Below are 18761 nucleotides of genomic sequence, written 5' to 3'. Positions count from 1 at the left end.
TGTGTTGCAAAGACATTCATCAGTTTCAAAACAAAAAACACTTATAATCGCATCCATTTGCCTTCTGGCAACTATATGGAGAACCCCATTGGTAAGTGGATTTATTACGGAAACCTGCCAGTTCTGTGGGTTCCTTGGAACTGGAGCTTCCCGGAATTGCTGTTTCTGTGCTTAGTGTACAGCATTTCCTGGGGTGTTCCATTCAATGTATGATGCAATATCCCATTTTTATTTTCAGATGGGGCGAGCATGTAAAAACTTCATACATTGATGAAGTCAGATTGTCATGGCAGAGAGATGATGGTTACATGCGACACAATATAGCCGATAGAAAAAAGAAGTACTCTATGTGATAATTAGCCTATACTGCCACTGTGATTCAATGTATTTTTTCCAAATATCTTTTCTAGACTGTTCCCTCTCTACACCAATCACCTCTGAATCATTATGGTCTATCACTGATAGGCTCTTATGCTATGCGCACAGCGCAGAATGTGTCTGGGATGCAACCAGTAGTTTGACTGCTGTGAAGTTGCGCATGAGGATGACGGATTCCAGCGCTTAGAAACCACGGAAAGTCTGCATTGTTTTTACCTACAACTAAATGGCTCGGAATTACAGCCGATTCAACACACGCAGATGAGCGATTAAGCGTTTGACTTCAGTTTGGAAATGCAAACGATCGACTGAATTTAAATGTAAGTATTACGCTTCCGATATGACAGTCTATCTGATGCTGCTACGTTTTTGAATGTGAATGCAATTCAGTTCTAATATTTGATCGACAGCTATGTACGGAAAGCGTGATTGATCACGCATGTGTATATTTATTTCACGTGAAATTATTAATTAATATTTTTTGTTTTCAAAAACTCGGTGTTATGTGCTGCGTATTTTGTCTCATATTCTTGTATTAGACGATCATTTGTGTGACTTATTAAATTGCGTTCTATAATTTATAGCTACTGTAAATACATCGATTAGATATTGTGTATATAGTTTAAAATGTTAATAGTTTTCCTGTCATCCTCCGTCAAATTTAATATAGTCTCTTTGAAGTTAAAATAAAGTACTGTGAATCCCAAAGTGACTTGAAAGCTTATTGGCAGCAATAATGATATCAACGATGCAGCCAATAATGTCATATTAATGCAACTGACCATCTGTAATAGGATTTGGCCTGAAAAAAACTTTGAGAACATATGCTGACTTCCATGTTGTAAGTTACAACATGGAAGTCAGCATATGTTCTCAGAGTTTTTTTGTAACTAGTTGAGGGCTTTTCATGGTTTTCAAATCTGCATGTTTCAAACTGTTATCTGGTAATTGATCAGCTGAAGCAAAAGTTTCCACTTATCTTGGGTGCGATACGCAGATAATCTCTATCAAAGGAAAGAATATGGTATTTGCCCTGTAAGTTCTCTCTCCTCATGCATATTTAATTATTTACAATATTCTATGAGGAAAGATGTTTTCACTGTTTCATCATGTCCACAAATAAACAGCAAAATGAAACTTGGTATGTTCTGAATTTAATTCGAAATTGAAATGGCCTTTATAATGAAATGATCAAATAAAATGATTCGGATTCTCCGCCTGTTTAGCTTGAATGATCAATGTGGAAAGTTCTTGCTTGAGATATTTTTATCGGTTTGTCAAAGAACAGTATAATTTAACCCAGTCATCGAGATATTTTTTTTACAGATTTCAGTCATTCACTGACCTAGATTTTCACAGTGATATCTGGTGTTTGAAGTCAATATAGCCAGTATGTGTTCAATTAAGAAAAATAGGATAAGGAATGCAGCTGTCTTATTATATTTGAAGGCACAAGAAAGCCAAGAGTGTGAAGTGTCTGTGGCATTCGGACCAATACCCTGACGCCCGTAACCACAGCATGCTTCAGACCCTTTGGGTTTCATGGGAAGGTTGTCCAGTGTCCAGTGTACCCTTCCTGTGGGGTCAGTTCCAAGGTCCTGGTGACACGAAATATGTCATCTGTCACTTTAAATGAGTGACAAGTCATTCTTCAGATGAGTCCTTCAAGCCCCTAGTGAGTCATACTGTAAGACCACAAGTGTTGGTAAGAGCATTGGAAAAACAGCTTTTGTGCAAAGGGAAGTTTTGGACATGGGTGAAGCAAGACTGCAAGTTACAGAAAAGCTTAAGCTTCAAGCCCATTTTATGAACAGCAGAACTTTCTACCATGAAAAGATCTGATGGGGAGAAAAGAGCCGAGAGCTTCAGAATAATAAACAATGAAATAGCTAAATCAGTTGTTCTGATCTTGGAGATGAAGCAGGTGTTGTGTGTGAAGCACTGACAGGCAGGATTGAAAAATGTTACACATTACCAACCTCGTAATGTGTTTTTTGTTTGTTTGTGTTGGTGTGTGTGTCTTTGTTTGAAAAACATAATCCAAGTCAAGTAGAGATTCAACTTTTATTAGTGTGATTTAGTGTAGCGATTTGCCATGTGGTTTTATTGCAACCTGAATGATCCACAGAGACACACAGACACTGTTCTCGACTCCACAATGTCATCATTAAAAGATTCAAATGGCCACTGCATGACTACCTTCAGTAGCGCATAAATTCGAGTCACAATTTTTTTATGTCATTGCACATGGTGTGTGTGTGTGTGTATGAACGCATGCTTCAGGGCAAAAGTCTTAAACTCATCTTCACAGCTGCACACAAATTGCAATGGTGCTGAAAGACGGAGCAAAATTAGACTATTTATGGCGACTCAAACAGAAGATAAACAGGAGCTTTGAAATATAAAGCCAGATAAAAAGGTACGGCATTTGCATAGCCGAATACTCCGACCAAAATAGATATTCTGGTATTGAGAATTTATACACACATTTAATGTACACAGTACTGTGTTTTGAAACAAGTCAGGGGTCAAATTTATAAGACTGAGGTTGCTGAGACAATTTTCTTAAACCACTGATGCAGAATCTGTCATCATAAGATGCGTCCAAGTCTCCGTTACTAATTTGCAAAAGTCACATTAGAATTAACAATGACAGCTTGGGCTTTTTGCGCAAAGTTGCTGTAACAAGGCAATACTCAAACTCGACCACATGCATACAGTACATCTTAAGTCATTATATGAGGTGAATTGTTTTTACTAATATGTCCTTAGACACAATTAGGTTGGACTGAAAAAACATGCCCTGATTTTACAGAGAACAACAGGCTCATCAAACGAAAATGGTCGAGCTCTTGCTGACAGCAAAATTTGTCAGTAATGCTTAATCTCTACAGACAAATCTGTTGTATCTCTGCATAATCTCTCTCCTCTTTCTCTCCCGTTTCTCAGTGAGACGCCTGACGCTCGAGCTGCCATGCACGTGTGTAGCTTCGTGGGCTCTGTGCTCCTCCTCCTATTCATCAGCAGGTAAGACGCCCGGGTGTCGTATTGAATCCTATTCCACTTTATCATTGTCATGTGGCTAGCTGACCACAATTGCATCCTACGCTTGCTTTTGTGTTGTTCTTTTATAATTTCCCTTCATTTATTTATATCTCAAAAAACTTGATGTAGTGTAGGATGTGCATTCACTTTAGTAATGACTTTGTGAAGTTGGTAAACACGGCACTTTCGACGCTGGCAGGAAAGCCCATTTTTGTCAACAAGTTCTCCCGGGCGATAAGCCTTCGGAATGACGTCTCTGCTCAGATGACAAGCCCAGTGTGATTTAGGTTTTACTCTTTTGGCAGCAAATAAAAGACTATATGCCTTAAGTATCCATTCACACATGATTATGTAGGCTCGCTGAAAGGTGTAGCGAAAGGAAGGATGGTATTATAGCTAATCCGTGTAGACTTTTTGGATGAGCCTGAATGAGTCCGTTGCGGTCGATGTATGAGTACAGATGAAAATAACAGCGTCTCCTCTTCTCTCCGCCTGCTCGGGCTTATCTGTGCATGCAGTGGTACAGTAGCTGCAATGCTAACGTGATTACCGGCGATGGTGTGAAGACAGGACATGTCGGTTTACTGGAGGTATCAAGGCTGTTCACATTCAGATTAGGTTTACGATCAGTTAATGGCATATGTATCTCATCAGTGTTCCTGGTGTTCCTGACCTCTCATGCTTTGATGGGAGGATGGTCACGATAATTCTGAAAAAGATCAAAGGAGGGTTGTTGAAGAGGTGTGGCATCACCAATTCCCATCTCCATCTGCTATCCCCGACCCCTCCTGTCCTGCTTTTCTCTCCAGTCTCTAGTTTCCCCTGCTGGCAAGCTTGGAGACTTTAGTGGGTGTATATATAGTTTGGCTGGGAATTCGGCATCCATTACATGACTGAATTAAAAAGGCAAAAAAAGAGCAATGTATCCTTTTTGGGAACATAGCATTTACCATATAAGGATGTAGTCTTGAAGGATTAATCTTGCAAAAGGCCTTGTTAAGGTTTTTCTTTGTTGAATTAGATACCACACACGAGGAGGGTTTTGATAGCCTGGTATGAAATTTATATAGAGCCAGCAGTGTTTAGATGGAGGGTCGTATTATGAAGAATCCGATTCTCCTTGATCTTTTGAGATAAAAGAGCTTGAACTTGAGTTGGCAAAGTTGCAGTATGATTTCATAGTACCTAGTTATCGTACTGTAACTTTCAGAACTTAAAACTTGCAAGTCCAAAAAAACATGTACTGAAACTGTACTGGAAAAAACATTCTGGTGTCAGAAGAACGCATCCACACGTTTACATTTTAGCAGATGAATTTATTAAAAGTGACTTCTATTTCAAAGTATGCAGACAGAAATGCATAACAAATAATGATGTGTATATGTCAGTGATGCCTGTTGGGTGATCAAAAGCTTGGCCCATAATGTAATATACGAAAAGAGGTTATTTACACACACATCTTAAAGGTCCAATGTGTAATTCCTTGGAGGATGTATTGACAGATATGCAATATAATATACATAACTATGTCTTCAGAGGTATATAAAGACCTTACATAATGAAGCGTTATGTTTTTCTTACCTTAGAATGGGCTATTTCTATCTACATACACCGTTGGAATTCGCCATGTTGTTTCTACAGTAGCCCTAAATGGACAAACTGCTCTACAGAGTGCGTTTCATGAACACGTTATCTCCTTCGGCAAATAAGCAAAACGAGACAACATCTTAGTTCTGTCTCAGCCACCATAGTGCTCCGAAAGGGAGGGGTGATGTTTGGAGTAAGCCGTTGGTTGCAGTTCGCAACCTCACCACTAGATGCGCTACATTTCATACATTGCACCTTTAAATCTGCAATCTGTTTTTTTTTCTTTAATCTCGGTTTAAAACATAAAACTGCAGGTAACTTGCAAAATTATTCTATATGGGGTTGAAGTCAATTACATAAAACTCAGACCAGACAGCTCAAATTATATATCATTATTATAAGCTTACCATTGCGAATCAGGGTAAGGTAAGAAGACAGTTTTGAACATTGATGTACTTGCTCAATAATAGTTTTTTTGTTCATTTTACAAGAGAAAAAAAGGTTACAGTACCTTTAAATGTGGGCACAAAACAGCTTTACATTATAAGTGGACCTTAGGCAGAACATTAAATAACAAAAAATCGTAATAAACACATCTATGATTGAAGTTCTGTTTTGTAGGTCAGATGCCAGAGATCTGTGGAAACGCATTAAATGTCCTGTAGAAATATTTTGTAGATGAGAGAGCTCAATGCTCTATTTTGAAAGGCATATTTAATGCATGAACCCCAGTACAGTAAGAAGTTATTTCTTTGACACTCTTGGGGAAATCAGACTTAAATCAGATCGCAAAGAGAGAGATCATATCGCTGGTATCAGCTGCGTGCAGATTTCTGAAAAAAATTAGGTCATCGGTCTGATCTCTGTCATTTCAATAAACAAATTAGCAGACACATATTTCTTTATTTATTTATTTGTTGGTTGGTTTATTGGTGATCCACAAATAGTTGATCCGATTTATGTACAGTAAAAAAATTGACAGCCTTCATATAGCTTTCCATACTGACTCTCTTAGGTTATGTAACACTAAACAAAGTATTTCAATTCTGAAGTCTATGGTAAGGTCTCCCAGTCTGAGTAAGAGTTATAAATGATATGATATGATGTTGTGTGCAGAGGGGAGATGGAGTTGATATTACAAGCTTGAAGTGCAGTCCCTGTGGACCGGAGTTTGGGAGACAGTCCTCCTGGAAGCACTCATCCTCCATACACAACACGTCAGTCAGCATAAACGCATGAGACGTGGGTTGGATTTAGTCTCAACGCTGGTTGAGAATTATGGAAAGAAATGTAGAGTAAAAAACACTCTGGTTGAGAAAAACATACACTCTAAATTCTTGCACTTTCCTATGTATTGAATATGTTAAAGCATGTTTGGTATGCATATGTATGCAGTTTTCATGTCTTATTGGCATTCATATTTGTCAGTCACAATGGATTAAAGTGTCTGTTAAATTAAATGGTGTAAATGTTAATATTGTATTGGCTTATGTAAATGGCACAGTATATGTCTCATGTTGAAGTAATAAGAGTTCCCCAAGGATGCTGTGCTGCTTATCTCAGCAATTTAAAACATTTAGGGATTTCTAAATGTTAAACATCAATCATTTTATGTAATGCATCAGAGCACTGTTAATGTCTCTAATGTCATTTTCCCTAATTTACTCTATTATCTATTTACTCTGACAGCATGGCATTAGAAGTCAAGACATAAGTGTTTGCATGAAAGAAAGTGTCAGTGTTGTGCAACATGACTAAGAGCATAATGGTTTTAATTGTCAAAATACTTGACAACTGACACACTTTCATTCTTCTGGAGAACACATAAGAAGATATTTTATAGAATGTTGGTAACCGAACAATGGCGGCAAACGTTAACTTCTACAGACATAAAACTAATGCAAGTGAATGGGTACCGCCGTTGTTCTTTTGTCATTTCAAGCCTTTATGATTTTCTTTCTTCTGCAGAACACAAAAGTGTAAGTAAATGATGACAGAATTTTCATTTTGGGGTGAACTATCCCTTTAAGTAAAATAAGCCATCATATACAAACAAAAAAGCTTTTTATCGGTTTAACAGTTCAGTATCATTGAAGTGAATTGAGTGGATTGTGTTATTGAAAAAGCCACTGTGTCTATAGAGATTCAGTGACCTGCATGGTTTACTTCCTGTTTTTGAGGAAGTAATCAGAGTAATAATAGAAACATCACGCCAATGACCTGAAGCTCTCCGGCTGTCTTCCTCTATGTGTGTGCGTGTCTCTCTCTCACTCACTCACTCACTATCTGTCTCACTGTCTGTATTTTGATCTTTTGCGTAGTGTGCTTTTTATTGTTTTTCCTCTCTCGCACATGGGGACAATTGAGTGTGTTTAGCATTTTCATTTCAAAGTTTAACAAAGTTTAAAAGAATCCTTATATTTCGACACACAGGTGAACATGAATTTGATTTAAAGATCGGCATTGCTTTCAAAAATGAAGAAGTTTTAAAATTGCTTCTGTTTTCTGTTTATTGAATACAATTTAATACAAATTATGTTGGCAGCATAACAATTAAAATACATTTCAGGATTTGATAGAATTTTAATATGTACCCCATTTCTTTAAAGGAGTAGTTTACCTCAAAATGACATTTCTGTCATCATTTACTCACCTTCTTGTCATTTTAAACCTGTATGACGTTCTTTCTTCAGAAAAACTGATGGTCTATATGTTATCACATGACCTGAGTCTTGTATAGCATGTAACAACATCTTTTGTCTTTTAAAAGAAATTTTTACCTTTTTCACACAGTTAACATAATCAGTTTTACAATTTGCTTACATTTGATTCAAAGTTAACTTGCAAAACACAGTTGGTTGAGCCAGGGTTGCTACTGTATGTTGTGCCCAATCCAGACACACAAACAAACTGCAATTCCATTTGTTGTCCCACAACATTACTTTTAGATGTTTCAAAACATTTACATTTGTTTAAAGTTTTTCAAAATCCTAAAACTTTACGTGTATGTTTATTTACAGGTTTAAATTATATTTTAAAATCCCTGTTTTTCAGGATGGTATTAGACTTTTGGACACCATTGAACTGTATGTCTTTATAAGTTAGAGGGGTCATATGCCGCGAACACGTGTTTTTCTGTGTCTTGGTGTGTTATAAGTTGCCCATGCATGTATTAGACACAGAGTTGACTAAGACCGCCCAAATGTATACGCAAGTCAGTACTGTCAGTACAATTGCTTTGGAACCTGGTTCCACTGGTTAACTGGCCAATCATAGCACACCTCGCTTTTCAGAGCGATGAGCTTTGTTAAAAATCTGCGCGTTTCAGAGAGGCGGGGCAAAGAGGAGATACAAACATGCACGGTATGTGGAAAATACAGCGTTTTTGAACCTTAAATCATTTATACACATTGCATTACATCTAAAACAAACAATAATATTTGTTTTAGCCGTGTCATATGACTCCTTTAAATAAGATTGTGGGTAGTCACCAATGAGAAGGGGCTATAGGAATGTTTGGAAGCCGAAGAGAGTACATTAGGGAACTAAGAGTACTGGCAAACAACAGCTGTGCGAAGAAGCAGTAAAATCGATGTGTACCTCTCTGCCCATGAGAAAACAGTCATAGTCTCTCCATTCCCCTGCCTGGCCCAGAGTTGTTCTTTTTCTCCGTCTCAAATATTTATGAGAGTATTGTGTAGTGTCAACCAAGCAGGTTATTTCATCAAACGTCTCTTGAAGTATTTCCTACATTTGCTGGTGTTCTCTGTTGGGATGTTACCCTGAAGCTGAATTGCATATGAAGCTCAAAGGCCCTTTACACAGTAGAAAGCGGAGAGAGAACACAGCCGCTCCTACCATCACTGACGACACTCAAATCGCACAAGCCACAGTCGGTGGCAGTGATTTAATGAGAGAACAGATGAAACTCAGAAATATACAGAGTTTTCAAAACTAGGTCACATCTTATTGGCAATTATGTGCAAGTCCACATGATCAAAACCCACCTTAGCTCGGTGGCAGAAGTAACATTCCGTATGCTATTCTGCTTCTCTGCATTGCATTGTGAGATAGCGCAGTGCTGAATCTGTGGATGCTTTCTGTTTGGCTGTTTTTGCAGGATCATGGATGGCTCTGTTGCCAGCACAGAGGAGATCTTGCCTCCCACTATCCAGAAGCTGATGAAGGGATACAACAAGTACCTTAGGCCATTCTTTGGGAGTACGGAGAACGGCGCTTTTACATTTACACACACTATTATCTTGCATAAGTGGATTTTAAAGTTTATGTTCTCCTAAAGTGCTAACATCATTAACTACAGCTATTAAAACAATAGAAGCTCTCCAGGCTGGAATAAACTCATGTAAATTAAGTTCACTGAATGCAGTGTTTGTTGTTGTTTTTCTTTTCAGATGGTCCTGTTACTGTAGGCATGAGTCTGGATATTGCCAGCATATACACAATATCAGAAATCAATATGGTAAGATCATTTTAGTAACCAAAAGTTTATATATATATATTTTAAAGCATATGCAACTGTACTGTAAATGTACTTAGGTCAATGAAACAGTAATGTTTATTTAGTGCAAAAGTACCCAACTAAATAGTTTATTTTAAATGTCTATACTATAATCTAGGGATCCATGCCCGATACTAAGCTTCTGTACTCATACTCGTAAAAATGCACCGATCCAAAGACCGATACCTCGTGTGACATAACTGAGAAATTTGTAGTGAAATTTGCTTTGGAAGGTTGTGAAAAACACATAAAATTGTTATATTTTTCATAATGTGTTTAAGGTGGAGTTGTTTGTAATTAAGAAGCTATTCTATTTTTATTGGTCTCACTGTGTTGTGAAAAGTTACAGGCATCGGTATCGGCGAGTACCAGAAAAAATATCGGTACTCGTACTTTGCCTTTAAAAATGGTGTCTGTGCATCCCTACTATAAACTGTCTATGTTTATACACATTTTTTATCTTGAAGAACGAAAAAATACAACACTAACTAACAAACACGTATTAAATGGACAGATGGTTCTTTTTAACAAAACTGTGTCACCAGTTATTTTCAAAGAAATCCAGTCAAAAGCACATGAGCATCCATATGATCCATATGTCAAATATCAAGCAACTTCTTGATGTGATACATGCATCAGGACTAATCAAATTCTACCTCCTCAGGATTACACAGCCACCATTTTTCTCCGTCAGCGCTGGACAGATGAACGCTTGTGCTTCGATGGCAATAAAAGCTTAAGTTTGGATGGGAGACTGGTGGAGCTCCTCTGGGTCCCCGACACATTCATTGTGGATTCCAAGAAATCCTTCCTGCATGACATCACTGTCGAAAACAGACTGATCCGGATATTTCCCAACGGAACTGTGCTGTATGCCCTGAGGTAGTGAGATGTCATTCACTGGATCTGTTCATCAGTCACATTGTTCTGGGGTCTTATGATAGGGGATGCATGGAAAGAACAGGGAGTAAATGTCTACCGAACCTTCTGTGAACTGCGGTGGGAAGAAGGGCTGATTTAGTGGTTTTGGAGAATGAAATTTTCATTGAGGAGGCAGAGAGGTAGATCAGTATTGGTGATTTATCATGTTCTGCTAATGTGCTTGATTGATAGTGATATACTCTAGTGTACAGACACCAGCAGGCATTGGGAATTAAGCTGGAAAGTTCATTGACAGTGATCTGATTTCCAGTGTTATGCAAGCAACAATATCATTTTTCTTTTTCACTCTCTTTGTCTAGAATTACAACCACAGTGGCCTGCAGTATGGACCTGACCAAATACCCCATGGACAGGCAGACATGCACCCTTCAACTTGAAAGCTGTATGCCTTCACATTTTAGCAACAGTGTGACTGAATAAGTGCTTAGAGTTGACCTCAGAAGATGCTTGTATAGTCTTAAGGTCTTTGCACATACTGTCCGAAATTTTCGTATGCATTTTTTCGTATTTGGCGCTCGTTTGTACGGTGTCTCTGAATTGTCAAAACATGTAGCTAAAAATGCTTGCTACAAATGCAAAAAACGCAGTCGAACCCAGTCCGAATTTTTTATGACGGACGAAAATATCGGAGGCAGTGTATAAATGTGATTGACATAACATGAGGTCATATTTATTTTTTAGCGTGTGGATATTTCGGACGCAAATTTCGGACTCAATGTGCAATGGCCTTTAGTGTGCATGCTCCATTTCCCTCAATCATCAGTACAGTGTGATGTCATTTCCTTTAAAGTGCATGTGATCTGCTTTACATATAGGTCACACAAGTCCTTAACATGATGTGTGGCAGCGTTAGAGGGTCTAGGCCACTTTCATAAACATGCACACTTTAAGCCATTTTCCAAATTTGTACAAATCCTGTGAAATTTTAATGTCACAAATGATATATGCCTCAGGTATACGCGCTGAAATTTCCCCACACGTTGTGAAATATTTATTCGGATGCAGGATTTTCCATATGTTAACTTTCAAAATGTATGAAAGTTTTAAAGCGTTTATTTTATGTTCATTGATTTTTCTGAGACATATGGCCATCATGTTATATTTGCTCATTTTAGTGACATATGGCAGTACTTATACAGCATGTATTGGCAGTTTTTAGGCTGTGGATCCTGCTAAAAAGACTGTAGCTAATTTAAGCTCTAAGCTTTTTTCTGTTGGGATGTAGACAAAACAAGCGATATTAATCCTGACGTTTTGTCCTTAACAGATCAGTATTTGGGAAATAAGAAATGACATATTTTACATTTTTTACTCCAAATGAGAGAACTAATCTTTTCAAGTTCAGACAACTATGAAAGCCCCATCGCCCTGCACATTGTATGACACAGTGCCACCTAGAGGTGCTCATTCTGTATTACAGCTCATTTGTAGTGCACATTATTTGTAATATCTGCAATATAGAGATTTAGTCTTATGTTGTGTTGCGTATAAAATAAGTAGTACTTCAGTAATATCTTACTGCAGGATAAATGTAGAAATACATAAGCCTTTAGCACTGAAATTACTTATTATGTGGTGATAATTGGCTCCTAGTTTGAAATTATGTTTTTCACAGGGGGATATAATGTGAAAGATGTTGTTTTCTACTGGACTCGGGGGAACCAATCCGTTAGTGGTCTCGATCATTTACAACTGGCTCAATATACACTTGAGGATCATTATACCTCAGAATCTGAGGCTGTTTATGAGACTGGTATGTCTACACGCGCACACTCACACACACACACGCACGCACGCGCGCGCGCGCGCGCGCGCACACACAATAATGCTCATTGGAGCATTTAATGGCTTACTTTCTATTAATGTATTATTATTTCTACAGGCAACTACCCAAAGTTGATCTTTCACTTCAAACTCAAGCGGAGCATCTTATATTTCATTCTGGAGACGTATGTGCCTTCTAGTGCACTGGTGGTTCTGTCCTGGGTCTCGTTCTGGATCAGTCAGTCATCGGTACCAGCTCGCATCTGCATAGGTAAGAATGAGGTGTGCGTGTTGGTTGCTAATTATGTGATCACTGTTAATTCATTAATTAATTCGTCCTGTGCGAATGATTTATGTTCTGTATTTTTGTTTACAGGAGTGACCACAGTTTTGACCATGACCACACTGATGATGGGGGCTCGTACTTCTCTGCCCAACGCCAACTGCTTCATCAAAGCCATTGATGTGTATCTGGGCATCTGTTTCAGCTTCATCTTTGGTGCGCTGATTGAATACGCAGTCGCCCATTTCTGCACATTACACCAGCCAAATGCTGCCAATGCGTACATGGTGAGAACTTTTGAAAAAACCTTATCGCAACTCTATCAAAATGATCCAGGGTGATCTCATTTGTATCCATAGATAATTGTACGTAAGATGCACAGGTACATGCAGTGTGTATACCCACAAATATAAATGAGATGTTTATCGTTGTTGCAACTATTCTATTACTGTAAGATCACCATAACATTTGTCATAAGTACACATGCAACACATTTATGTCTCATTGTAATGATCAGTATGGACAGGAAATGCAGGAGCGGGAGGATGAGATGAACGGCATCGTCACCTCCATCGGCAGCCACGCCCTACGAGTCCGTAAGAGGGAGGAGATGCTGTCTCGGGTGGGCGACGCTGGCAGCCCCACCCCTGGCGACAGCAAGGAGGAGATCAGCTCTTCTCATCCCCAAAACCGATGCACCAAGTGCATGGCAATAACACGGAGAGTCGTGCGCTGTATGAACTGTTGCAAAATAGAGAATCCACACTATATCGATAACTACTCACGACTGACCTTCCCCCTCTCCTTCATTATGATCAACCTTCTCTACTGGACCTATTACCTTTACTTCTAGAGCTCCTGCCATCCGTGTGTGTGTGCATTGAGGAGTTTATAAAGATGTATGTGTAAGGCTATGTGCTCCTTTTTCTGTTTCACAGTTTACCTGAGGGTTTATACTCGTACATGTCAGCATGCATTTCAGTTCAATTAATGTTTTGAATATGCATCAGGATTTGACTTTGGACTGTGTAGATTTATGCAGATTTGTACAATATGTACAGCTTGACGATTAATATCCATCTGTGTGTCTGAAATATGTGGCCTTCATTTTCAAATGGAGCTTCATTCGCATTCAACAAAATCGGTCTGGATGTAAATTGCTATATAAGTTTCATGATAAGCACAAAAATACATAATATGATGGACAAAAACAAGCTAAAGAAAACAACTGGTAAATTGAACATGGAAATAGTTTCAGCTAGTTGACAGCTCCAAGGTACAGTAATAAGAAGCTGGACCAAAGACTTTATTGATACAACATTACTTCTGTACAAGAATCTGAATCTATACACCTTCATAGTTTTTTTGGCAGGTATGCTTTTTAACAAATTCACAAGTATATGTCTTGTGTTTGTGTTATCAACTGCCAAACATGTATATATAGTGTTTTTTAAATCATTTGCAACTTCTCTGTGTGATGTTTATTAAAATGTTGTCCTATGGGGGATAGCAGGTCTGATTGTGAATGATTCTGTATTATTTGCATGATAATTAATTCTGCTGTACATTGTTTTTTTTATTTTTTTTATTTGTTTATGAGAGGCTTTTATGTAACCTAGGCCTCTGTGATCTAGTTAAAGTAGGCCCAACTATGGACTATTTGTGGCAAATGCCGTAACACTTATATTTAAAAGAAGTCTTGTTTCATTTTATTACTGTTAATGTCATATTTCCTGTTGTTATGTCATAGAGTTGGAAGGTTTTAGTACCTTTTTCAAAAAGGTATTCACCTGATCTCTGTGAGTAAATAATTTCTTTAACTGCGAATGTCACATTTTTTTGCTCAAACCATGATGTACAAATGTTTTGTGTTTATTGCACAGGGGTTCTGAATTACAAAAGCAATATGAATTTCCTAAGGAGCATTTTGTTTTGGTATATACTAGCTGAATACTGAAAATAATGTTTGCCAAATATAATTAACAATACTGTTATTTTAATCATGCATGAAAGTTATGGAGGCAGTAACCATGTAGCCGTTCCATGCATGGAAATTCAGATGCATCAGATTTCAGATATTTGAATAAAATAAAAAGTTACACAATCTAAACAGGACTGATTTTAATGACTTTTTATTGTATTAAATTAATGATTTTTACCACACAATCCCTAAATGGCTGCAGTGCAAAATATTTGTTTTGACGAATTCACTAACCGGATATGATGTCACACGGATTCTGTTTATAATAAATAGCCTATTAGGTAATGGTTTATTTTCCAAAACATTGTAGCATTCTTATTTACTGGTCAACACACCATTGTGTCATTATATTCTCTACTGGACAAATGTCTTTGGGCTGTGGCAGAGCCATTGAGAGAGAGAGTCACGTCAACTCCGTTGACTCCAACGGAACAGTTTTTTTCACAGCAATGGGGTTCACGGAGGCTCTCAATAGTTCCTGGAAGTTAGCAACGCATGGGGCTGCGGCTAAATAGACCAACTGAGGTAAACGTTTAACCCATTTAAAGACGTAAGTCATTTTATGAATACAATTTTGAAATAAATAAAGCATTTAAAGAGAAAACATAACTTCCTGGAACTATCTTAAGGCTCCATGAATCACGCAACACGCAAACATTTTGAATTTCCGTTGGCGCAACTCTCCCTGTGTTCCAATCAGCATACTAACCGTCCTAATAGTATTTGAAAGTAGAATTAGTGTGTCCCAAATCGTAGTATGCTGAAAATAGTATTCCAAAGATTCCCGGATGATCTACTACTTCCGGTAGAAATTAGAGGTGCAGAACTCTAACTGCTGATATTACCCACAACTCACCACGAGAAGGCGGAGTTTAGTGACACTCCACTGTATTAATAAATTATATAATTTATGCGTCACTAAATTAACAAATGTAAGTATACAGTGAACATTACATACGAAATAATGAATGAATAAATACCTTAATGGAAAGAAGAGCTGTATTTGGATGTGTGTGACAGTTATGGGCCAAAATGTTGTCTAGGCAACAACGGCCACTTCCGCTTCCTGTTAGTATGACCCAGGCTGCGTTCAGCCCCGACAAAACGTTGCAAAACGTTTTAAACGGAAGCAGTAGTGCGGTGGAACACCCTGTTGTGATCACTGTTGCCAGATTGGGCCCAATTGGGCGGTTTTGAATTTGATTGTGCGGGTAATAATTGGCTTGGGCGGGTGGACAAAATTTGGGCGGATTTGGGATCAGTTTGGCGGGTTTGAAACATGTACATTGTATAGGCTTTTACAAAACCCAAGTGTGCGTGTACTCCATCCAATTAGTAATCGTGACGTTACTAAACACGTCTACTGACGAAGTCGCAGGCTAGCCCGCTGCTTTTAGCCAATCACGAGTGATAGTTTGCCACCGCCAAAGACAGTTTTGCAACCGCCAAAAAGAAGCAGCCAGCACTCAGCGGGAAATATGAACAGTCAATATGATTCTGAAAAGTTGTGTTCAGCTGTGTTCTTCAGCATCCTGTCAAGTTACAACCGACACCCTGTTACTGTTCTGCATTTAAAGGTAGGCTTAAGATCTCCCTCTCTCTGTCTGTCTGTCTCGCTCTTACTTACACACCTGTTTATAGTGAGTAAAATGTAGTCATAATAATAGTTAAAATAATAATATTTGAAGTATAAAGTATGATTTCAATACACATTGTTGAACTCGTTATTAACGAATTGGGTATGTGAATGATCTTTAAACTAAATCTACACTGTAAAAGGGCATTGTGTGGTGTGAGGGCGGGGCCATGGGCCATAGATGTGAACGTCTTATGTTGTCATTTTGTTACTGTGGTTCCGTTGCTGCTGGTGTATGTCGCTAGCCATAGCATGGTACATTAACTGTAGGGATGTAAGGATTCACCGTGAGCCGGTTGAAAATCGATTATAATGTGTGACGATTTGAGGCGTGAACTGAATCGCAATACATTTTTTGAACGGCAGGGGCCGCCATGTTAACTGCAAACCTAAACGTGGCCATGCTCAGGGATGCACATAAGTGGTGCACAGATGCGCATGCGCGACCAAAATTAAAAATGCGCTCTGTAAACAAGTTTAGAACGCTCATTTGCGTACTGACATGGTTGAAACCTTTTGATGCACAATCACTGTTTTAGACCGACTAAATGTAATACTGGATAAGATTTCCGTTTGTACTGAATGCTGCTAAATCTACTGATATGTCGTTTGTTCCCGGTGTTAAACGGGACCTGGGTGTAAATTATGAAAAACGGAGTATGGGTAGCTCCGCCTTTGTTGGTTGTGCTTTCGTTACTAGAGAAGCGCGGCACGCGCAGCCTCTGTGAATGTCTGGAACTGCGCTGCACGTCTACCAAAACACCGCTTCTCTTAAACTTTCTAAGAGGACAAGCTGTTTAAACTTGACACTTGCACGTAGCTTGTGTTTCTCTATGCTATACTCGATCCTAGCTCCGCACCGCAAGTCTCCATGTGGGCTTGCTAGTGCACTTCCCAGCAACCTGCCAAAAACCAAAAAGGTTGTCGTTTTAGGTTTCAAAATTGGTGTTGAAAATTAATATTTACTAATGTAAAAAGAAAAACAACAAGAAATACATTATCATTGTATTTTAAGTGTACTTTAAAGTAATATAAATATAGTATTATCCCACTTTATTATTTTGTTTATTGTTCATTAAAAAGTAACTACTTTTTTACTTTTATTTTTAATAGGTAAATATCATTTGTCTCATTATGTGCAATGTGAGCACCAAACTGAATCTCCAGGTGCTCTCTTGAGAACCAGATAGAAAAACGTATGTGCACCCCTGGACATGCTGATATTTCTTAAATGCAAAAGAAATCCAAGAAAAGCACAGACAGTATTCGTTTGTTTATATTAAAGAGACTTTTTCTATTATTAATTTGCTATAAAATTGCAGTTGTGTTATTTGAAATAAAAGATAATTTTATTATACAAAGAAACGTGAAGCATTTAAGAAATAATGCAAGGGAAGTTGTTCATTTCTAATTTGTTTCAACTCATTTTGTAAAAATAAATCGTGAATAAATCGCATCGTGAGATCAGAATCGTGAATCGCATCGCATGGTGAGCTGAGTGAATCGTTACATCCCTAATTAATTGTGGCATTTAAAATAGATAAATATTGATCAAATTTAACCAAATATTAATAAATTATTTTGAGCGGTTTTGTGTGCGTTAGGGCGGTTTTGCACCGTTTTTGGGCTGGAAACCTTCAACTCTATCTGGCATCACTGGTTGTGATGACGCAAGAGTTTAACTATGGCAGCTGAGAAGGCCATTCTTTGTGTTCTTTTTGAAGAATTTTCAGAGCCTGATGAAATCGGTATAAATACGTGTTGAATACAGCAAAATACATCTCTTCTAATATCTTCAATTAGGGATGCACCGAATGTTCGGCCACCGAATATATTCGGCCGAAAATAGCAAAAAACGCATGTTCGGTATTCGGCCGAATATGTGAAATGGCCGAATAATTTTACCGAACATGACTCGAGAAACGATCAACTAGCAACCAGCGCAGAGAGAGAGAGAGAGAGAGAGAGAGAGAGACGTGCGCTTTATTAATGCCGCAAACATTTTGGCAGTGTGTGTGTGGAGCATTTTAAGGTGTCAGAGAAAGACATAGCACGGGACTTGCCGCACGGAAGTAAATTTCCGAATGAAAGCGTCTTTACCGGTCGGTAACTTGTGGCTATTTCAGACGGGAGCGGGCTGTCTGACAAGTAGCCCCGCCGCTCGCGACATCCTTTGACATCATACAGTGGTCGCGCGCACACAGTTCCCTGTACTAAACAACTTGTCAAAGTATGTTCTGTGCATCCCGGCCACGAGTGCACCAGAGAACAGTCAGCTTTTGTGGGCGGAGTTTGCAGGAGAGACGTGAACTGATGTGGTTGTCAGTCAGCATCAGTCAGAATAGCTTGCGTTCGATGTTTTTTTTTCTTACAATCATTTTGCAACGTAGCCTATAATAATCCAACAGTTTTAGTTTATTCGTATTTTTAGTTTATAGGCCTAATGTGGAATGACACTTTTTAATGAAGTGTTTTGTTGTAGGGGTACAGAGTAACTTACATTACATTCTTTTACCAGTCAGTTATAGGCCTAATTAATATAGGCTATTAAATTTTTTGTTTTAATGTATTTTGTTTTGCTCAATTTTATATTAAGTTGTATTGTATTTTATTGAAAAGCAAGACA

The 18761-nt window shown here is 38.3% G+C and overlaps 1 protein-coding gene across 1 annotated transcript; it reads left to right on the top strand.

Moving 5' to 3' along the window:
• The first annotated feature begins 401 nt into the window (after positions 1 to 401).
• gabrz (gamma-aminobutyric acid type A receptor subunit zeta) lies at positions 402 to 14626 on the top strand. The gene is made up of 10 exons (XM_057359360.1): positions 402 to 698; positions 3328 to 3405; positions 9131 to 9231; positions 9423 to 9490; positions 10194 to 10411; positions 10771 to 10853; positions 12087 to 12224; positions 12354 to 12506; positions 12612 to 12805; positions 13036 to 14626. The coding sequence occupies exons 2-10, from the start codon at positions 3353 to 3355 to the stop codon at positions 13369 to 13371; spliced, it is 1344 nt and encodes a 447-aa protein (XP_057215343.1). The 5' UTR covers positions 402 to 698; positions 3328 to 3352; the 3' UTR covers positions 13372 to 14626.
• The last annotated feature ends 4135 nt before the right edge of the window (positions 14627 to 18761 follow it).

Source organism: Triplophysa rosa, linkage group LG18 (genome assembly GCF_024868665.1).
Source record: "Triplophysa rosa linkage group LG18, Trosa_1v2, whole genome shotgun sequence".
In the NCBI taxonomy this organism is placed as follows: domain Eukaryota; kingdom Metazoa; phylum Chordata; class Actinopteri; order Cypriniformes; family Nemacheilidae; genus Triplophysa; species Triplophysa rosa.
This window is presented reverse-complemented; position numbering and strand designations above follow the sequence as displayed.